The sequence below is a fragment of the Narcine bancroftii genome, chromosome 3 (genome assembly GCF_036971445.1).
Source record: "Narcine bancroftii isolate sNarBan1 chromosome 3, sNarBan1.hap1, whole genome shotgun sequence".
In the NCBI taxonomy this organism is placed as follows: Eukaryota; Metazoa; Chordata; class Chondrichthyes; order Torpediniformes; family Narcinidae; genus Narcine; species Narcine bancroftii.
The window spans coordinates 38,758,674-38,782,304 of NC_091471.1; the positions used below are offsets into that span (position 1 = coordinate 38,758,674).

General features: G+C 40.9%; 1 protein-coding gene across 5 annotated transcripts in view; it reads right to left on the minus strand.

The window, feature by feature from the left end:
- The window catches only part of dym (dymeclin), a 523,412-nt gene that overhangs the window by 148,810 nt on the left and 350,971 nt on the right, over positions 1-23,631 (minus strand). Inside the window, exon 14 of one of the 5 annotated variants that reach the window (XM_069923866.1) lies at positions 17,422-17,586. The exons of the other annotated variants lie outside the window; for them this stretch is intronic. Within the exon in view, the coding sequence (XP_069779967.1) occupies positions 17,422-17,586 (165 nt within the window). The remainder of the gene's footprint in view (positions 1-17,421; positions 17,587-23,631) is intronic. 5 annotated transcript variants of the gene reach the window in all.

Consider the following 23,631-nt stretch of genomic DNA (forward strand, 5'->3'; position numbering starts at 1 on the left):
ACCAGCCAGGATGCTCTCCATGGTACACCTGTAGATGTTTACGAGAGTCTTTGTGATGTAACGAACCACCTCAGACACCTCAAAAGTATAGTCGCTGGTGAGCCTTCTTTGTGATTGCATCGACATGGAGGCTCCAGGGCAGATCTTCAGAGACGTTGAGACCCAGGAATTTGAAGTTCTTGATCCTCTCCACTACTGAGTCCCTGATGAACACTGGGTCATGTTCACCCTGACTTCCACCTGAAGTCTGCAATCATCTCTTTGGTTTTGCTAACATTGAACGCAAGGTTGTTGTCGTAACACCATTCAACGAGCTGATCGTTCCTCATTGCCAACAGACTATTCACCCTACTGTGGAGGATGATGTTTGTGCCCATACGCCATCATGTTAAAATGTTAGAATAATGAGACCACACCTGAAATTGTCAGCCAGCGAAGAGTAGAAATGTTTATTAACAGGCTGTCAGACTTAATATAGACACAAAAACATGTGATCTGCCATCATGACAGCTGAAGTATAAACGACCTCATGACATAGTTACGTTGTCTAGGCCAGGGCTTCTCAGTAGACCTGCAGATTCTGCTGAATCACTATGCTTTGTGGCAGTAGTGGCTAATTGCCAGTAGATAGGAGGCTGTTGTGTCTAGCCATCACATGACGTGACCTGTTAACACTAGTTCTGCCCACTCCCTCCAAGCATACCACTACATTACCATTTAATCATGAGCTGATCCATTTTCCCACTCAGACCCACTTTTTCTTTTTTTTCTACTTTCTTATCCAGGGAATGGAGGCTACCCCACTAAATATATTTAAAACACAGTTTGATGGATTTTCCAAAATAGGAAAATTAAAAGGCCAGATCAGCAATAATCTTATTAAATGACACATCAGGCACAACAGGTTGAAAGGCCTATTCTTCTTTCTATTCCTTATGCTCTTGTCTTCGTTTTCCAGTCATTAGGATTCTGGACAGGGCCTTAAACTAAATAATAGGGAGTGGGTTCAACAGAGGAGAGGGATGGATGAAGTAAAAGATAAGTGTGGAAAAAGTTAAAGCAAAAGTAGAGGGGAGTGCAAAAGAGGCAAGAATTACCAAATTTTAAAAGCACAATGGGTATAAAGGCACTTTATCTGATGTTACAAGCCCAAAGGACCCATAAACCCAGCAGCAATACATATTCACCAAGACAAATGGTTACTTAAACAAAAGTTCCTTTTAATTATCTTTAAACATGAAAACGGAATCACGCTTTAACTTATCACTTTTGAGTTAACTAACCTAACTTCACCCCCTTCTAATTCTAAGCACACGTGTATGTAATGTGTGTGTAAGTTCAGAAAATTTATTTGGTTCACAGTCCAATCTCACTTCTCATTCCTCCAAGTTCACTGGTAGCAGGCACTTCTTATATTGTGTACAGAATTTAACATTTATGAAGTTCACCAGGCTTTGGTGCTTGATAGGTAAATGGTTACCACTCAGGAAGGTTCTTGTCGGTTTTCAGACAGATTGGTTGTTCCAGGACATCCACAACTGATTCCCTTTTAATCGGCCACTCCAGTGACAAAACTTTCCCCCTTCAGGGTTCTCCAGATGACAACATCTTTCTTTCAGGTCATCACAGAGTTCCTTTTTGTTTCTCTTATTCCAAGTGAAACACTAGACAGCCAGTCCTCTCCTCTTGCATGACCCACAAGGGCTTTGACCAGGCTGAACAAAGCATTTACAAACCCATCTTCCAAATGGGACTTTCCACAAGCTTGCCATCTTGTCCTTTTCCAGTCCCAGCTGCTGTTACTGTCTGTTACACTGTATAAGTGATCTGTATGTGTGTGTGTGTGTGTGTGTGTGTGTGTGTGTGTGTGTGTGTGTGTGTGTGTGTGTGTCTCTCTCTCTCTCTCTCTCTCTCTCTCTCACACACACACACAGAAAAAGCCTGTTTGACTTTCTCTGCTTGCAAAACAACATGGCCCTCCTAATACAGCTCCATACAGAAGGGGCTCCGACAAGCTCTTTCATCTGTTACCTTTTGTAAACAACAATCCATTAATGAAGTCTCTTGGGCATTGGGCACTCTCCAAAGCTCTTGCAAAGAATGTTGGCCCCCAATATGTCTTGCATGGGGCAGAGCTCCAGTATTTCAAATAAGATCTGTTTTAAAGTGTTTGTATGTGAGCTACTCTAACAAACCTTTCCCAATTTATCTCCCAAAAACATATCTATATACTCTGTCACACTGAATGCATGCATTTTTCGAATCAGGGTCAGTGAACTTGTGGCACAAATTATTACAAGGGGGTATGATTTAGTGGCCAGTACTGAAATATGGTTGCAGGGTGAAGAAGATTGGGAATTTAATATTCAAGGATTATCAGGTAATCAGGAAGGACAGACAGGAAGGTAAGGGATGTGGGATAATGCTCTTAGTAAAGGATGAGATCAGGGCAATAGTAAAGATGATACAAGATCAAAGGAGCAAAATGTTGAGCCCATTTGGGTAGAGATTAGGAACAGTAATGGGAATAACATTACAGTGGTACAGGCAATAAACCAAGAAATATCAGAGGCATGTAAGGATTGTGGGGGACTTTGACATGCATAGAGATTGGGTGAATCAGGTTGGTAGAGGCATCCTTGAGAAGGACTTCATAGAATGCATAAGGGATGACTTCCTTGAACAGCATGCAACTGAACCTATCTTGGATCTGGTCCTGTGCAAAGACAGCTAAAATTAGCCATCTTGTAGTAAAGGATCCTTTTGGAAAGAGTGATCATAGTATGATTAAGTTTATCATACAAATGGAGGGTAAAATAGTTTGATCTTAAACAGGTGTGTTGTGCCTAAACAAGAGAAACTAATGGGGATGAGAGAGGAGTTGGCGGGAAGACTGGGAACGCAGGCTACAAGGAGGGAAGATTGTGGAACAGTAGAGGACTTTCAAAGAGATTTTTCATGGTGCTCAACAAAAGTATATTCCAGTTAAAAGCAAGGACAGTAAGTGTGAGGGCAGCCAGCCTTAGATAACTAAGAAATCAAGGAAGGCATCAAATGAAAAGTTTGTGCCAAGAGCAGTGGGAAACCTCTCAGAAGCAACAAATAAGCACGAAGTAAGCAGACTATGAGAAAAGATTAGCACAAAATATAAAAACTGACAGTAAAAGACTTTATAATTATGTAAAGTGCAAAAGGTTGGCTAAAGTGAAGGTTGGACCCTTGGAAGAAGAGGGGAGAATTGATATTGGATAATGAGGAAATGGCTGAGCCTTTGAATGACGATTTTGCATTGGTATTCATAGTAGAGGACACATCTAACATGCCAAAGACAGATGTTATGGATGGGATGGGAGGTGAGGACCTCTTGCATTCAGATATCTTAAGGGTCTAAAGATAGATAAATCCTCTGGTCCTGAAAGAAATGGCAGAAGTTATAGCTGAGGTTTTGGTGATAATTTATCAAAATTCTCTGAACTTTGTGCAGATCCCAGTGGATTGGAAGATGGCGAATGTAATGACACTGTAGGCAAAAGGCAGGGAACAAAAGTTAGTTTAACATCTGTAGTTGGGAAAATGCTTGAAGCTGTCATTAAAGAAGAAATAGTGAGGAATGTGAAGTGAAATGGATCCATCAGGCAGATGCAACGTGGGTTCAGCAAAGGCAGGTCCTGTTTGACAAACTTACTGGAGGTCTTTGAGGATATAATGAGTGCAGTGGATAGAGGGGAACAGATGGACATTGTTTACCTGGAATTTCAGAAGGAATTCGATAAAGTGCTGCAAAAAAGACCTACACAAGATAAGGATGCTTGAATTGGGCATGATGTATGAGCATTAATAGAGGGTTGGTTAACCATTAAAAAGCAAAAGTGTTTGGTGCAGGGGTGCTTTTTTGGTTTGCAGTGGAGTGCCAAAGGTATTAGTGCTAGGCCCACAACTGTTCATAAATGTATACATAAAGTTCTGGAAGAGGGGATAGAGCGTACTGTATCCACCTTTGCTGGTGACACCAAATTAAGTGGAAAAGCAAATTGTGCAGAGGATACAGAGAGGCTGCAGAGAGATATCAATAGGTTACGTGAGTGGGCAAGGATCTGGCAGTGAGAGTACGATGTTAGTAATGTGAGATTATCCACTTTGGAAGGATGAAGATTAGAATGTTATTTATTTAAATGGCATGTGATTGCAGCATTCTGCCTTGCAGAAGGATGTGTGTATGCTTGTACATGAATCACAAAAGATTGGTTTGCAGTTGCAGTAGGCTATCAAGAAGGCAAATAGAATGATGGTCTTCATTGCTGGAGGGAATGAATTTAAGAACAGGGAGGTTATGCTGCAACTGGTGAGACTACATCTGGAGTACTGCATGCTATTCTGTTCTCCTTACTTGTGGAAGGATGTACTGACCTTGGAAATGGTGCAGAAGAGGTTCACCAGGTTAATTTTGGGAATGAAGGGGCTGGCCTCCGAGGAGAGATTGAGACATTTGGGTCTGTACTCACTGGAATTTTGAAGAAGGAGAAGGGATCTTATAGAAAAATATAAAATTATGAAAGGCATAGATAAGATTGAGATAGGTGAGTTGTTTCCATTGCTGGAGGAGACCAGAAGCAGGTGACATGGCCTCAATATTCAAATTTAGGACAGAGATGAGGAGGAACTGCTTTTCCCACAGAGCAGTGAATTTCTGGAATTCGCAGAGCATTGAAGCAATGGAGGCTACCTCAGTAAATATATTCAAGACAAGGTTGGATATATTTCTACATAGTAAGGGAATTAAGGAATCTGGGGAAAAAGCAGGTAGGTGGAGATGAGCCACCAGATCAGCCACGATCACACTGATTGGCGGATCAGACCCAACAGATTGGATAGCCTACTGCTGCTCCAATTTCTGATGCTCTTATGTCTGGGGGGTAAAGTTTCACTTCAAGAAAAAATGTAAACTTTTATTTAACTTTTGGGGCATGGTGTATAGCCTGTGTAACCAATTATATTGTATCATGTGTAACCTCGTGTTTATTGTATTTCTCATAGTTCCAGAGCATAGCTTTTCCCATATTTCATTTTTTATCTTTATGTTTAGATTTTGTTTCCACTTTTGTTTGGGTTTATAGCTTATTTCATCATTTTCTTTCTCTTACAGCTTGATGTACATGTTTGTTATAAATCTTTTAATTATCATTGTGTCTGTAATCACATATTCAAAGCTGCTTCCTTCTGGTAACCTCAGCCTGCTTCCCAATTTGTCCTTTAAGTAGGTTTTCAGTTGGTGGTATGCAAACATTGTACCATGAGTTATTCCATATTTGTACTTCATTTGTTCAAATGATAATAAATTATTTCCCAAAAAACAATTTTCTATTCTTTTAATCCCTTTTCTCTCCCATTCTCTAAAGGAAAGGTTATCTATTGTGAAATGGATTAGTTGATTTTGCGTCAATAATAATTTTGGTAGTTGGTGATTTGTTTTTTTTCCTTTCTACGTGAATCTTCTTCCAAATGTTGAGCAGATGGTGCAGTGCTGGTGAACTTCTATATTGCACCAGTTTATCATCCCACTTATAAAGTATATGTCCTGGTACCTTCTCCCCTATTTTATCTAGCTCTATCCTGGTCCAATCTGGTTTTTCCCTTGTTTGATAAAAATCTGATAGATATCTTAATTGTGCTGCTCTATAATAATTCTTAAAGTTTGGTAGCTGCAAACCACCTTGTTTGTACCATTCTGTTAATTTATCTAGTGCTATCTGCGTTAAATAAATTGGACCCAACAGTATCAGATAAATGTTTTCGCTGTAAGAAGGAAACGGGAACAACAGTACATGCAATTTGGGCATGTGAGAAGTGGAAAAGTTTTGGGAAGATCTAAATCAGGTATTAAATAAAATCACAAAAAGCAACATACCAAAAAATCCAGAGATCTTTCTTCTAAGTAACATAAGAAGTAAAGGATTAGGCCTCAAACTGGATGAAGTGCAAAAAAGATTTATTATGATAGCCTTAGCTGTAGCAAAAAAATGTATAATGTCAACTTGGAAATCAGAAGAAAGCCTGAGAGTACAGCAATGGTACATGGAAATGAATAAATGTATTCCATTGAAAAAAAATAACATATAATTTAAAAAATAAAGTCACATTATTTGAACAAATTTGGGAACCGTACATGGAACACAAGAGGGAAGGTCTACCGCGGACCTCCACCCCCTAAAATGATAGAATGAGAAGAAGATGAAATGAACTGAGCCAGTGTGTAAAGGTAGATGACACAATTTTCTTGTTTATTTTCATTGTTTAATGGGTTTATTGCATTGTATAGGTTGAACGTTTAATGGGTTTGGAGGGGGGTGGGAAGGAGGGAGGGAAGGGAGGGTGGGATAAAGGGGAGAAAATGACACTGTGTCTATTCAAGAGGGAAATGTTTGTGTGTTTTTTGATTAATATGGTTCATAGTGTGAAAAATAAAAAAATTAAAAAAAAAGAAAAGTTGTAAACTTAAACGTTGTATTTTTAATATATTTTTGAAATGCAATAATGATACAACTTTGAACCCCTTTACATGTCTCATCACAGTGATTGTGGTATTCATGGGGTTGGATGTTTTTTTTCGTCACTTTTTATAGGTGCTGCTGGATTCCATGTATTACATGTTGTAGCCAAAACTTCTTTCATATCTGTCAAATACGCTACAATTCTTGGATTCTCTACTTCTATTTGATTCCTATTAATACTGCTATGTAAATAAATTATATAAGCAAAGGTTTTAACAAGTACATTCAGTTTCCCGGTCATACTGAATGCATGGCCCTTGGCTTACCATCTATAGCTAGCAGATAAACTAATTTTGTGCAATTCCATTGTCATAGAAATTCATAAAGCTTTATTTAAAAAAAAATTAGGGAAGAGGTTAAAGAGGAAAGCAGGGTCTCTTGTTTGTGCTAATCAACAAAGCAGAGCTTCTAATGTAGTACGGGAACTTTATAAATTTAGCATTTAAAGCAGCACCAGTGTAAAGGGAAGCAAATAAGAATGATATTGCAACATGAATTTAATGGACACATTAAAGAACGTAAAAATAGGATGGACCAACTTTGGTTCAGGTAGAACCCTTCCAGCTTGTCTCTCTTTCCCCAGAATCCACATATCTAAAGCTTTTAAAGTTGTCATTTCCAAATGATTCCTGCTGCCATGTGCCAGTGAGTATAGGAATATAGGCATGAGGATAAATCAGATGGATGTGAAGCTACGAGGATGGTTTTGGAGTGGGGATACCTTTTGATTTTGACACCATTGAATCTCTTTCTGGGATAATGAGGACACATATAAGCTGGAAGAGTTGGACCTGAACCAGAATTGGTCCAACATCCTTGTGTTAGGAAGGATTTAATTTGATTTGGCAGGGGAATGGTACACAGCATAGATATTCAGTTGGACATACAATCAAATACTGAAGAAAAACGAAATCAATCTGACAGGCAGAACATGAGTTAAGGCACATGGCACGAATGCAAGGCTAAACTGTATCTATTTTGATGTACAGAATCTGACGAGAAAGGAAAATGAACTTAGAACATTAATCAATGCATTGGAAAACTATACTGTTGCCATTGCAGAGATATGGTTCAAAGGGCAGGAATGGCATGTCAGCGTACCAGAGTAGAAAATCACCAGGTGTGATAGAGATGTCAAGGTGATGGCATTACTGCACTAATGAGAATCAATATTGACTCTTTAAATTAAATTTTTAAGGGTAGACATAGGAATTTTGCTGGTCAAGAAAATCTCTAAAATCAAAAACCACTGACTCTACAGCATCCCTTCACCTCTGTCACCTCTTTCAAACTTAGATTAGTTTAATCAGCCACCTTTGTACACTTCACAACACTAGCGAATAAATGACCTGGTCTTATTTGAGAATGAATGATGCACAACTACAACAACAGGGGAAGACTTATCAGGACTCCTAATAAATAGCAGAAGATAAAGGAGCAGATATGTAGGCAAACCAAAGATAAATGTAAAAATAATTGGATAATTTCAATTTCCTCGATATTGACTGGGATTGATAAACAGGGTAGGATTTTCTAAAGTACATCAAGGAGAGCTTTTTGAGGCAGTGCATTAGTATTTCTATTAGACAAGGGGCCAAACACAATCTAACCTTGTGAAACGTAGCCAGGCAAGTGGTTGAAGAGTCACATAGGGAGAGTATTTTCAAGTTGGTAGTGGAACTTTGCAAATTACAATGTAATTAGGGAGAGAGTTTAAAGTTGTCCAGAAACTAAGATCCTGAATTGGGAGAAGGATTATCTTAACATCATAAGACATAACCTGGCAAAAGCAAATTGGAAGCAGCCATTTGGAATCAACAGGAGTTGTTTAAAAGTAAGGAAGTGAGACTTCAGTTCCAACATATTCCAGTAAAGATGAAAGATAATGACATGTCCAAGGCATCTTGAATGTCAAAGGATATTAATGGTTGGATAAAGGAAAAAGCATATGGCAGATGTAGAGAATTGAGAGTGGAGAGGACCTCCAGAAATATAGAAAATGCAGGAATATTTATTTTTAAAATGAGGAGGGCAAAGAGGGACACAACATATCACTGGCATGCAAGGTAAAAGTTTATGTTTATTATTGATTGACTGTGCCAATACAGCCATATGAAGCAGTGTTTCTCCAGACAACAGTGCACACACATAAACACGCTATACACAGCACATAATAATCAGAATTACTTAATGATATATTATAGAACATTACAGCTCAGTCCAGGTCCTTTTACCTACAATGTTGCGTAGATCAATATAAACGTACTCAAAAATCTAAGCATTCCCTCCCTTAGATCCATAGCCCTCTATTATTTTTGTATCAATGTGCCTGCCTTAGAGTATTTTAAATGTCCATGTTGTACTAGCTTCCACTATCACTCCTGGCCATGCATTTTGGGCAGCCAATGCACTATATATATATAGGAATGATTTACTCAGTTACAGGTGCAGGAAAATCCAAAAACACTTTATCAGTATATTAAGGGCAACCATGGAAAAAATAAGCCCACTAGAGACTTAAAGGTTAATGTGTGCATGGCACCAGGCAAGATGGGTGAGGTTTTAAATGAATTATTCATCTGTATTCCTCAGTTGAAGGTCAGGGAGCAACAGTGAAATTATGGAGCATGCCACCATTAAAACAGAACTAGTTAAGTCAGGTCAAGTCAAATCAAGTTTATTGTCATCTGATTGCACAAGTACAACCCGACAAAATCGTGTTCTCTGGTCCTCAGTGCAAAACACACAGTCACATTACCAGACATAACACACAAACAATGCATTTGCAGGAGAAGTACTGTTTCATGAATATGAGAGTCTCAGATGGTTAGTATTTCAGCATATTTAAAGGTGGATAAATTCATCGGACACAATGAGCCATATCCCAGGCTGCTGTGGGAGGAAAAGGGCACTGACAAGAGGTTTTTAGATTTTCAGTAGCTAGAGGTAAGGTGCCAGATGACGTGATGACAACAAATATTGCACCTCAAGTGAAACAGATACAAGTTAAGCAATTACCAGCAAGTGAGTCTAAGTAATTGGAAAAATTCTTGAGAGACAGGATTAATCTAGACTTGGAACATAAACAGTATTGCAGTATAATGAGGAGATCATGTCTGACAATTTGATGAGGGTAATGCAATTGACGTAGTATACATGGACTTCAGTGAGGTCCTTGGCAAGGTCCCACATAGGAAACTAATCCAAGAGATGACCCATGGGATCCTTGGCAAATGGGCAAATTGAATCAACAATAGAAGGTAGAGGCTGAAGATGGAGGGTTGCTTTTAGACATAGATATACACCATTGGTAACAGGCCCTTCTGGTAATGGCTGAAAGCCTGTTAGTAGTTGTGTACTGGCAAAATCAGTGCTGGGACCTTTATAAAACATAACAATCTGGATGTAAATGTAGGATGTATGATTAATAGGTTCAAAAGATGTTGCTGATAATGAGAAGGGCAGTCATAATCCACAGGGTGTTATTGATCATCTGGTAAGATGAGTAATGCAATGGCAGATAAAGTTCATCTTCCTAATGCAAAGTGATGTGTTTCGGAAGATTACTAAGGACGGGACATTTATAATAATGGTAAGGCCCCTCAGGAGTATTGAGGAATTTTGTTGTCCCATGACCCCTGAAGGTGGCAGCACAAGTGGTGGTGAAGAAAACATATGGGGTGCTGGTCTTCATTAGCTGGGGTATAAAATACAAGAGCAAGGAGGTTTTGATATAATTTTATAAAACATGGATTGGGTCTGGAGTACAGTGAACTGTTCTGGTTGCCACACTATAGGGAGGTCATGATTGCACTGGTAGTTTAGTTATGAGGAGAGTCTGAAAAGGGTTGACATGTTTTCCTATCAGTGTAGGAGGATAAAGGGGAGTTTATACAAACATATATAAAATTATGACGCTCATAGACGGGATAGTCAGAAGGAAAATTTTCATCATAGCAGGGGTATGTCTAAAACTAAAGAATTACTTCAGATATTAAAGATTTAGAGCTAGTTTATCCCCTCCAGGTACTCAAGTTTCTTCCTACATCCCACAGAAGTGCTGCTTGTTAGATGAATTGGTGACATAAATTACACCTAGTGCAGGCAGCTGGTTGGAAACTCTATGAGTTATTTATGTGCAACTGCACCAACAGGTTTCAGAGAAATGAAGTGGGAGAATTAGATTGGACAAGAGGCTTGACCAGATCGTATTGGTGGTTTGGACCTGGAGCTCAGGCTGCCAATTGTTTGAACAGGAGTCTGTGCGGATGTAGAGGCTGGAGTCGAATCCATGGACACTCAGTGGCTCTGAAGACACTCTCTTTTTCTTCTCTTTCTCTTATTGTTAGGGACATTGGGCAATGCTCATAGTGACTCTTTGTTTGCCTAACGCAGACAAAAGTTGAAGTATATCATGTACATTACATATTTCTGTATTATTACATAACCATAAAAAGAACCTTGGACTTTCAGATTGCTGCATTTGCTCAGAGACCTGGCATAAATTTGATGGGCTGAATGGTCCCCTTCAAAATCTAGGGGTGGGGGGGGTGATTACTAATTAATTCTCAAATTAAATTCACAGAAAATGCCTTATGTGTGGCCAGGAAATGCATAGTGGTAACACGGATTTCTGACTCCCATCTACTCGTGGATAGATGATATTTGGAGATGAATAGTTGCATCCCACTTGAAAAGGTTACTTACAATCTCTGGAAGGGATATAACACCTTCTTAAATATCTGGAAGCTTTATTTAGAGCATATAGGTACCTCACTGGTGCCAATATAGAGTTATGATTGCTACTGGCTAGCCAGTACATCTCTGTAAAGATTTTAACAATGTGGTATTATCATGTCTCCATATGTTTTATTGCATGCATTGACAATGGGATGATCTTTTTTTTTTCTTTTTCTTTCTCTGTTTAATATGACTAATATGGGGGGGGGGGGGTGGAGGAAGGTTTTTTTGACGTTTTACATTTGGTATGATTGCTGATTATTAAATATATTAACATGATAAATAAAGCATTACAAAATGTAGGGAGTTGTAGGTCAATTGGGTGTAATTGGGCTGGAAGGACTTGTTACCATGCTGTATCTCTAAATTAAAATTAAAAATAAAAATTCTTGTTAGCAATATGCACAAGAGGGATGAGATTCAGGATATTCCAAAGAACCCCATCATGACTCACTGCTAAAGTTCATCTATTAACAAGTGAATGAGTGAAGGAGAATCAATACTCATTGAACATTATGTGAAAATGAAGCTTTGGAGAGAAAATTGGCAACAACTCATGTTAATGAACATAAAAATGACTAAAATGTGGAGAAAAGCAAATGTCATCTTTCAAATATGTAGATTTAATTTAAAGTTTGAATCCAACTAGTTAGGTGAAATGGAGGCAGGATTTTAATTAAACTCTTCTTCTGGCTATCCATCTCTTAGGATGATGATGGTTCTTTTCAGTCAGTTTGTGGGGTAAACCCCACTCCTCAGAAAGGAATAGTGTGTGTATGAATGGATTTTAGGTGAGATGGGGATGCACAGGTCCAGACCCACCTTCTCGACGTCCTCTCCCGGATCCAGTGGCAGGGTGAGGTCCAAGCCGGCTGAGGGAAGTTCTATTGCAGCAGCCAGACCAAGTTTCGATGTAAGGGATGCCCTTTCCGCGCTTCACGGCACGGGTTTGCAAGATGACCATTGACCCTACAAGAGGGTTCATCTGCCCTTTGACAGGTCTTGTTTTTCCATCCAGCAGGGCATCTAGCCACCCTCCACACCAGGCAAGCTTAGTGGGGGAGTCAGTTTAGTCATCGACCATCCAACCATGCGACAGGCAGTACTGGGTTATATGGTAGCAACAGCATTCAAACGAGTGACCTGACACGTATCCAAATAGATGTGAGGTAATACACTTCAAGAAGTTGTGTTCTAGGAGGACAGAGTACATGGCAGGGACTTAGGAAGTTTAATATACAGAGAAACCTTGAGCTGCAAGTCCATAGCTCTCTGAAGATGTTAACACAGGTAGATAGGGTAGTAAAGAAGGCAGTTGCCATGAATGCCTTTATAGGCATTGAATATAAGAGTAGAGATGACACATCACAGCTATACCAGACATTGTACAGTATTATGTACAGTCTGGCCACTTTACCACAGGAAAAATATGGAGGTACTTGTAATAGATCGAGTGGAGAAAATATTCACCTGGATGCTGCCTGAATGAAGAGTTGTAATTTTCTGAAGAAATTAGATGATAGAAATTTTTCTCACTGGAACATATGGGACACTGAAGGGTTACCTTCATATATAGGATAGATGGTCACGGAACACGAAAGTCTGCAGATGTAGTGATTGAAATAAAAACACAATGCTGGAGAAACTCAGCAGGTCAAACAGCATATTTTTATATAGCAAAGATAAAAATTCTCTGATTTCTGCTAGACCACTTCCTGTACTCCCTCTCTCCTATCCCTCTGGCTCCTTTTCTCCAGCTCTCTACCCCCTTCCCTCTCCATTCACAGCTATCCCTTCTTCCTTTTGATTTATTTTGTGCCCTCCCTCCCTATTACCTTTTGCCCGTGGGCCTGTGCTCCTCCCTCTGCTCATCCCCACAACCCCCCGCACCATTTTATTCAGGCACCTCCCTACATTTTGTTCGTACCTTGATGAAGGGCTCAAGCCCGAAACATTGGTTCCTGTTTGACCTGCTGAATTTCTCCAACATTGTCTTTTTCCCAGAACAGGGAAGTCTAGAACTAAAGCACATGTTTAAAGTGAGAGGGGAAAAATTTATAAAAGATCTGAGGGCTGTTTTTCACAAAAGGGTATTGATAATGGAGAATGAGCTCTTAAAGGAGATGGCAGCAGCATATCCAATTACAACATTAGAAAAACATTTTAATTCATACTTCACTACAATAGAGGGTGACAGGCAAATGGGAATATCGCAGATAGGCATCTTGTCAGCCTGGAAATGATGGAGTTCTTGGGTCTGTTTCTGTGCTGTGTGATTCTATTACTCAAATGTATGTATGTGGCTGAGACAAAAACTACAGCTCACATTCAATCAACTGAAATGTAGGAACAAGAGATTTTCTCAGCAACTAACAAGATGACAAAGCAGGGTCAAGTAGCTAAATACACAAGCCTAGCAGAAGTGGAATTTGACTATTTCAATGCCTTGTCATTTATTAATATAACAATTTCAGGAATAGAGTATTTTAGAGTAATTTAGCAGTTAGCATAGTGGTTAGGGCCTCACTATTACAGCACCGTTTTGAGTTTGACCGTTTTGAGTTTTGTGCGCCCGATGGAGATGTGGGGGGGCTGGTAGTCATGGTGGGGAGCTGGCTGATGGAGGACCTCAGTTTTCTTCAGGCTGACTTCCAGGCCAAACATTTTGGCAGTTTCCGCAAAGCAGGACGTCAAGCGCTGAAGAGCTGGCTCTGAATGGGCAACTAAAGCGGCATCGTCTGCAAAGAGTAGTTCACGGACAAGTTTCTCTTGTGTCTTGGTGTGAGCTTGCAGGCGCCTCAGATTGAAGAGACTGCCATCCGTGCGGTACCGGATGTAAACAGCGTCTTCATTGTTGGGGTCTTTCATGGCTTGGTTCAGCATCATGCTGAAGAAGATTGAAAAGAGGGTTGGTGCCAGAACACAGCCTTGCTTCACGCCATTGTTAATGGAGAAGGGTTCAGAGAGCTCATTGCTGTATCTGACCCGACCTTGTTGGTTTTCGTGCAGTTGGATAATCATGTTGAGGAACTTTGGGGGACATCCGATGCGCTCTAGTATTTGCCAAAGCCCTTTCCTGCTCACGGTGTCGAAGGCTTTGGTGAGGTCAACAAAGGTGATGTAGAGTCCTTTGTTTTGTTCTCTGCACTTTTCTTGGAGCTGTCTGAGGGCAAAGACCATGTCAGTAGTTCCTCTGTTTGCGCGAAAGCCGCACTGTGATTCTGGGAGAATATTCTCGGCGACACTAGGTATTATTCTATTTAGGAGAATCCTAGCGAAGATTTTGCCTACAATGGAGAGCAGCGTGATTCCCCTGTAGTTTGAGCAGTCTGATTTCTCGCCTTTGTTTTTGTACAGGGTGATGATGGTGGCATCACGAAGGTCGTGAGGCAGTTTTCCTTGGTCCCAACAAAGCTTGAAAAACTCATGCAGTTTGGCATGCAGAGTTTTGCTGCCAGCCTTCCAGACCTCTGGGGGGATTCCATCCATACCTGCTGCTTTGCCACTTTTCAGTTGTTCGATTGCCTTAAAACGGTCAACCAGTTTACCTATCTCGGCTGCACCATTTCATCAGATGCAAGGATCGACAATGAGATAGACAACAGACTCGCCAAGGCAAATAGCGCCTTTGGAAGACTACACAAAAGAGTCTGGAAAAACAACCAACTGAAAAACCTCACAAAGATAAGCGTATACAGAGCCGTTGTCATACCCACACTCCTGTTCGGCTCCGAATCATGGGTCCTCTACCGACATCACCTACGGCTCCTAGAACACTTCCACCAGCGTTGTCTCCGCTCCATCCTCAACATTCATTGGAGCGCTTTCATCCCTAACGTCGAAGTACTCGAGATGGCAGAGGTCGACAGCATCGAGTCCACGCTTCTGAAGATCCAGCTGCGCTGGGTGGGTCACGTCTCCAGAATGGAGGACCATCGCCTTCCCAAGATCGTGTTATATGGCGAGCTCTCCACTGGCCACCGTGACAGAGGTGCACCAAAGAAAAGGTACAAGGACTGCCTAAAGAAATCTCTTGGTGCCTGCCACATCGACCACCGCCAGTGGGCTGATATCACCTCAAACCGTGCATCTTGGCGCCTCACAGTTTGGCGGGCAGCAACCTCCTTTGAAGAAGACCGCAGAGCCCACCTCACTGACAAAAGACAAAGGAGGAAAAACCCAATACCCAACCCCAACCAACCCATTTTCCCCTGCAACCGCTGCAACCATGTCTGCCTGTCCCGCATCGGACTTGTCAGCCACAAACGAGCCTGCAGCTGACATGGACATTTACCCCCTCCATATCTTCGTCGGCGAAGCCAAGCCAAAGATTACAGCACCAGTGACCCGTGAAGTTCTTCCCGTGTCTGCATGGATTTCCCCCGGGTCCTCTGATTTCCTCCTACTCTTCAAAACATTTGGGTTTGTAGGATAATTTAGGTGTAATTGAGTGGCACGGGTTAAATAGCTGGAATTAACTTCAAAATTTAAAAATTTTTTTGAAAATTAAAAATATATCACTTAATTGTTCTGAAGCTGTAAGAGCTGAGATCTCTAATTTTATTGAAATCGCTCATGATATGCACCATGTTTTAAAATCTTTAATTGATTTTCTCAGAGTGAGTTCTTCAGGTTGAAATCTTGAGACACAGAATGGTGAAATCTGGACTAACACACAATCTGCTGGAAAAACTCAGCGAGTTGAGCAGCATCAGTGGAGAAAAAGAATGGTCAACATTTCAAATCAGAACTCTTCATCAATAAAGGGACTCAAACGTTGACCATTCTTTTTTCTCCCATTGATGTTGCTCAACCCATTGAATTCCTCCAGTAGCTTGTGTGTTGCTGCAGTAAATCAGTCAAGTCACCTATCATTAAAAAATTGATCCTTGTAGCAACTTAAAAAAAAGGGTGGCCGACCTACAGCCCCATAAGTTTTGAAGGGTGGAAGGTAACCAGAGCACCCAGAGGAAACCCACGAAGACACGGGGAGAATGCACAAACTCCTTACAGACTGCTAGATTCAAACCCTGGATTTGAACCCTAGTGCTGTAACAGCATTGCACTAACCGCTGTGCTAACCACTACGCAAACCATGCGACCGTATATGTAGATCAGTCTTTATTTCAGTCTCACCCAAGACCATTCCCTGAACTCTTTTCCCAGTACATCAATGATTGCATCGGTGCTTCCTTCTTCACTCAAGCAGAACACAACAGTTCCATTATTTTTCCTGCCACTTTTCACCCTGCTCCCAATTTCACATATTCTATCTGTTTCTCTTCCCATCATTTTCTGAATTCTCTCTGTCTACATTTCAGAGGATAATATCAGCCTCTCACACCCATGTCAAACCTACTGACTCCCTAAGCTATCTTAACTACACTTTGCCACATCTCCACTGGCCACCGTGACAGAGGTGCACCAAAGAAGAGGTACAAGGACTGCCTAAAGAAATCTCTTGGTGCCTGCCACATTGACCACCGCCAGTGGGCTGATATCGCCTCAAACCGTGCATCTTGGCGCCTCACAGTTTGGCGGGCAGCAACCTCCTTTGAAGAAGACCGCAGAGCCCACCTCACTGACAAAAGGCAAAGGAGGAAAAACCCAACACCCAACCCCAACCAACCAATTTTCCCCTGCAGCCGCTGCAACCATGTCTGCCTGTCCCGCATCGGACTTGTCAGCCACAAACGAGCCTGCAGCTGACGTGGACATTACCCCTCCATAAATCTTCGTCCACGAAGTCAAGCCAAAGAAGAAAGATCATCAACAAGAGAACATTTTCTAGCAAGAGGTACTGATAGTGAGCAGCAGTACCTCCTCAACAGTCATGGGATACTTAGTACTAGTGTAAATGCTTCGATGGCTGCCAGATCAATTCAAACTAGAAATTATTTCTGATAAAATTTTATCAAATCTTGAATATTATAGTGTGCAGCATACTACAAAGATTTACCCGAAAAAAACTATATGGTACTTCCACAATTACTTTTCAAGGATAAGAAGCTGGAAAATTAAGAGGAGGAAACACAGCTTAAACACTGACAAATTAATACTGTAGCCATGCACGATCAGGCAAAGGGAATTGCTGCATGCAACACATAACAAGGGGAGAGCAAATATTAATAACCTGGAGGCATAAGACTTGAGAATATGCGAGCACGTAAAGTATATTAAGTCCTCTCCTGTGTCACTGCATGTTGAAAACCACTGTTGCAATGTAGTGCTGTGAGAGCAGGGGAAATGTATTTTGTCGAATACATACAGGTATCTCCGCAAAAGGCGGCAAGTGTAACTGAAAAACAAAGTTAAGGGAGAAAGGGAGTTAAGGGAGAAATATGGTTGGTTATCTTTTAAGAAAGGAGTTCTGAAATTCTGAAAGATTTTGTATTTGCAATCACAATAAACACAGAACCCATGTGGTGCAACTCACTTGTATAATAAAATGTCAAAACATATTTTGGAGGGAAAGAAGAAAATTCAATTATTTAATTACTTACATTCAATTGCATTAATTAAATGAATTAAAATATCTGATATAACAGAATAAGAAGAAACAACAATGGACCTCACAATTCTAATTCACTATTCAATAAGATGATGATTGATTTAATATTGGCTTCTGCTCTATTTTCTGTCCATTCTCCACAGCCCACAGCTCCTCCCTGACAAAAAAATGTCTGCTCAAACTTGCTAGTGACATCTTATCAAATGGGTTTTTGAAAACCAAATGCATTACATCTGCTGAATTGCCGTTTGTGATGAAGCAGTCTCAAGAATCCAGGTTGCGTGCTATTGTTTCTAATGTGTTCTCTTTGTAAATTAGTAAACAAGGAAATATTAGATTACTATCAATGCATCTTGCTACAACCACTGCTTATAACACTCAGGAGTTGCAGGGAAAAGATTCCAAAGGCCTTGTCAGGTTTTATTTCATTAACCTGCCATATAACGTTTCTCAATTTATGGCAATCGCTTTAACTTTCTCATCCTATTTTTGGCCTCCAATTTCATACAAAATATTTGCTCAGTCTTTACCATTGCTCATTTATTCCCCAGCTCTAAGGGATGTAAATGTTCATATTAAGACAGAAAAGTATGTGGCATTTTGGACTTGCTCAGAAATTTTCTAGTAACCATTATATCTTTGATATAATCTTCTCTCCCCAACATTGAGCAACTCAATCCTGATTCTCCTCCCATTTGTATAGACTTGGGATCCAGGCACAGGGAGAATTTAATATTCAGTTTATTATGTTTTGAAATCTATTTCCATTGATTTTGTGACTGTGAAACCACGAATTAATCGTGTTTCATCACTAGTGACCAGAAAACCGGAAAAAAGTCATCCATGAACTCTTTTTTATTTCTTTATTTTTGAAGATACCTTTCCCAATTTGATTTGTCTAATCTACAAGATTAAATTACCCACAATTATTGCAGTACCTTTCTTACAAACCCCTATTTTTTGTGATTAAAAATCTACCCTACTGTGTAATTATTGCTAGTAATCACATAAACCATTCTCACTGGTAACTCCTTCCCTTTGCTCTTTGTTATATTCATCCAAATAGATTCACCACATTGATCTTGTGAACCCAGATTTTTTCCCACTCTAGTAGGATTGTCCCAACTTCCTTTAACTTGGAATAAATAATCCTTCTGAAATGTCAAGACTTCTTGAATATTTCCCAGACTTGGTCGCTTTGCAACCATGTCTCCATAACTGGTATCATATCATTCCCATTTATTTCCATTTGTGTCAACAATTCACCCAGCTTGTAAACGCTGCATGCATACAGATAAAGAACTCTGAGCTTTGTCTGCCCATTCAATCAAATAGAAAAGCCAACTTTCCAAGGTTTTATTGGTTTGACACCAGCAATCAATTCAGTGATCAAATGCTTCAGAACTCATGTTTCCCAAGTGAGTCGTTGCCTGTAATTGAAAATTGCTAGTAGATCCACTACTGCGGCAGTAGTATTCAGAAACATTCATTTTAATTTAGACATACAGCATAGTAACAGGCCCTTTTGGCCCATGCTGCCCAATTCCTCCCAACTGACCTGCAATCCACATACAATTTTGAAGGGTGGGAGGAAACCGGAGCACCTAGAGGAAACCCACACAGACACAGGGAGAATGGACAAACTCCTGACTGTCAGTGTGGGATTTGAATCCTGGATCACTGGCGCTGTAACAGTGTTGTGCTACACTAACCGTTAATGGTGATGGCATTAGTGCAGTTATGGATGGGAAATAAATATTATCATTTCCAGCAATACACTTATTACATAAAGAATCTAGGTAGATTGGGACATTGGCAAGTGCAAAACAGTATTCCACCACAATATATATAGCCTAAAACCCTGGCACATTTTCTTCACCATTCCAAATATCCAGCTCAGCAAAGAATCTCAAAAACAGTTTGAAACAACAATATGTACATCACAGAGAGTGTTGAGTTTGGTTTGGCTAGAAACAAGTCTACATGGAGTCTACAACTCTGCAATTGAACAAGCAAGTGAAAAGAGCCAAATCTATTTATCCATTGTGATAATTACTTAAGCAACTAACAATAAGACTTGTGCCCTAACCAACTGCAATCTAAATGACAACACAGATTGAGAGGGACAAGAAAAGGCTAAATTCTGCAACTCTTTCCAGCTGGAAGAGGAGTGAGGATCACCTTTCTCATCCTTGCTATCCTTAACATCACACATGCTAATCTTCTACCAATTTAATTCACTCCAGGTGTCATTAAGCCCTTCATGCCAGGCCTTCAACTGGAGGCCGGCTATAAGCGTGGAGGGAAATCATAAACTTACCTTTCACGGAATAGCCCTAAAAGGCTGCTCCTATGTCGCATTCATGTTGAGCGATGCCTCATAGTTCCCTCCGGAGCCAGTGGAGGCGGGGCGACTGGTGCTGTAGGGCCATCCATCATAAATATGCGTCAGAACAATAGCCATCTTCCCTATCCATAATCCCCCACGCAGCTGGAACCATTCTGTGTTTCCCAGAACAGTTCCAGCTGCATGGGGGATTATGGGTAGGGAAGACGACCATTGCTCTGTGCGTTTGGATCCGCAGAGAGCGCCCCCAAAGGCCAAAGTAGCCCATTGAGGTGCCAGAGAAGCTGGCGAGGCTGTCACAGCCTGCATTGGCTGCCCCCTGACAGTTCCTGTCCTGATGGCCCCCTACTGGCCGCCCCCGCCCTGACGCCCCCACCAACCACCACTGACCTGTCAGCTCACGCCGGCTGTCCCCGCCCTGAGGGAGTCATGGAAGGAGAGAGGTGAGCGGGTGGGAGGGAGAGGGGAGATGGTTCCCCTCTCAGGCATAATCACGACGCCATCAGCCTGCCCTTAACCAACTGCTTTCAGTGGTTGTACATTTATGTGACGTGGCGAAGCGCAGCATTCTGGTGATGATCCTTCTCTGAGAGGGATTGCAGTCGGCGCCTTGGAGCCAGCCATGGTACATTTGTAGAGGTAAGTCTCCTCGGGCTTTTTCACTGCATGAAAGGGCCTATTTACACCAATAACATCAATATTAATGGCCTCAATGCAGGATTTCAACCTGAAACATAAATCATCTCTTTCCCCCAGCAGTTTGCTTTTTTGTTCCAGTTTCCAGAGTATGTCAGCTTTTATGTCTCAATTTTACATCATAATGCTATGCACCTTTGCTACACAACTAGGCAGTACTCGTCTCACTGACATTTTTCTACAAATTGCCAAGGTGTGCCAGTCCACATAAAAGGTGGGGAAAAGTCAGAGATGATCAATCAAGAGAGGGTATGAGATTGCACTGGCCACAGGTTATGGAAAATCTTTGTACAAGTATATTAAAGGCAAAAGCGTAACTAGGGAAAGAATAGCACCCCTTAAAGATCAAAAAGGCTGTCTACCTCTGGAATCACAGGATATGGGTGAGTTCCTAAATGAGCATTTCTCAGCTGTATTTACCAAGGAGAAAGAAAAGGAGGTTAAGGAACTTGGGAAGTAAATAGCAATGTCTTGAAGAGAGTCCATTCTAGTGAAGAAGGGGTACTGGAAATCTTAAAGCACACCATGTTAGATAAATCTCTAGGGTCTGATCAAGAATATTCCAGGACATTATGGAAAGATAGGGAATAAATTGCAGAAGCCTTGGGAGAGATACTAGGATTACTGTTCAGCACGGGCGAGATGCTGGACGACTGGAGGGTAGCTAATGTTGTGTCTTTATTTACAGAAAGCTGCAAGGACAAACGAGTTATCTGCAGGCCAGTTAGCTTGACATCAGTTGTGGGTAGGTTACTGGAAGGATTCTAACAGACAGGATCAACTTGCATTTGGAAAGACAAGAACAGGTTAAGGATAGTAAGGATGGCTTTGTGCATGGGAAATTGTGTCTCATGAATTTGAATGAGTCCTTTGAAGAGTAACCAAGAAGATAGATGGAGTGCTAGACATTTAGGGCAGTCTTTGACATGGTCCTTCTTGCACGGTCTAGAAGGTTAGATTGCATAGGATGCAGAGTGAGCTGAACAATTAGATACAGAATTAGCTTGATGATAGGAGACAGAGGATAGTAATGGAGGTGGCCTTGGAATCCTTGGAAGACCAGAATCAGTGAGGATTGATAGGAACATCTCCTCCACAATCTCTATCAATACCAGAGCACCACAGGGCTACATACTTAGCCCCCTGCTCTACTCACTTTACACCTATGATTGTGTGGCTCAGTACAATAACAACACCATCTATAAATTTGCCAACGATACCACGGTAGTGAGTTGTATAAAGAAAGGTGATGAGTCAGCGTACAGGAGGGAGATCGAAAACTTGGCTGAATAATGCACCAACAACAACCTTGCACTCAATGTTACCAAAACTAAGGAGCTGATTGTTGACTTCAGGAAGGGAAAGCCAGAGGTGTATAACCTAGTGATCACTGGGGGAAATCAGGGGTGGAGAGGGTGAGCAAATTTAAGTTCTTGGAAGTCACTATCTCGGAGGATTTTTCCTGAATTCAACACACTAATGGCATCGTGAAGAAAGCGCATCAGCCCTTCTAGTTCCTCAAGAGTTTGAAGAGGTTTGGTATGATACCAGAAACTCTGGCAAATTTCTACAGATGTGTGGCGGAAAGTGTGCTGACTGGCTGGTATGGGGACACCAATACCCTTGAGCGTAAAGCCCTCCAAAAGTTAATGGACCAGATAAAAGTCCAGGACATCACATGTAAAATTCTCCCCACTATCAAGAACATCTACAGGGAACACTGCCATCAGAGAGCAGCAGCAATCATCAAGGATCCACACCACCCAGCATATGCCATCAGGAAAGAGGTATAGGTGCCACAAGACTCGCGCCACCAGGTTCAGGAACAGCTGCTACCCCTCCACCATAGGACCCATCAACAACAAACTCAATCATTTAAGGACTCTTAATTGTGCACTTTATTGATTTTATTTAATTCTCTCTATATTGGAGACAATTTGTTTATATTTTTTTTCCTGTTTACAGTGCTTTATTTGTTTACATGAATATCCTGTGTACAGGTTTTTTTTTTGCATTACCAATTAAAAACAAATTAGACATAGAACACTGTTACAGGCCAATTCAGCCCTATGAGATAGCACTGCCCAAATTATACCCCATTAACCGACACCCTGGTACGTTTTTAAAGGGTGGGCGGAAACTGAAAATCCTGGAGATGTAGACACAGGGAGAACGTACAAACTCCTTACAGACAGCATGGGATTTGAACCCATATCCTGTCCCAATCGCTGGTGCTGTAAAGGTGTTGTGCTAAGCGCTAAGTGGTAATTCTGCCTCGCCCACAGAAAAAAGAATCTCAGGGTTATATGTGATGTCATATATATACTGTGACATAAAATCTGAAATCAGAATTCAGAGCTTGTCTTCATATTTGAATCTATACCAAAATAGAAATTTGTATTTTGATAGAATTGTGCAAACCGTTTACTGTTAGTTAGGTGTTGCTGGTTAGTTCTGTAAATAATTCCTTCCATCACAAAGAATCATTGAATTCTACAGCATGGAGAAAGCCTCTTCAGCCCAAATTGTCTGACCATTTGCCTGCAATCAGCCCACATCCTTCTAAACCTTTCCTATCCATGTACCTGTTTAAAAGCTTTTTGCAGGTTATGATTGTCCAAGTTTCTAGTATTTCCTCTGGCACCTCATTCAATACACCCATCACCCTTTGTGTGAAGAAGGTGACATTCGGGTCCCTTTTAAAATGTTACCCTCTCATCCTAAATCTATGCCCTCTAGTTTTAGATTCACCTACTCTGGGGAAAAATGCTATGATTATTTACCTCATC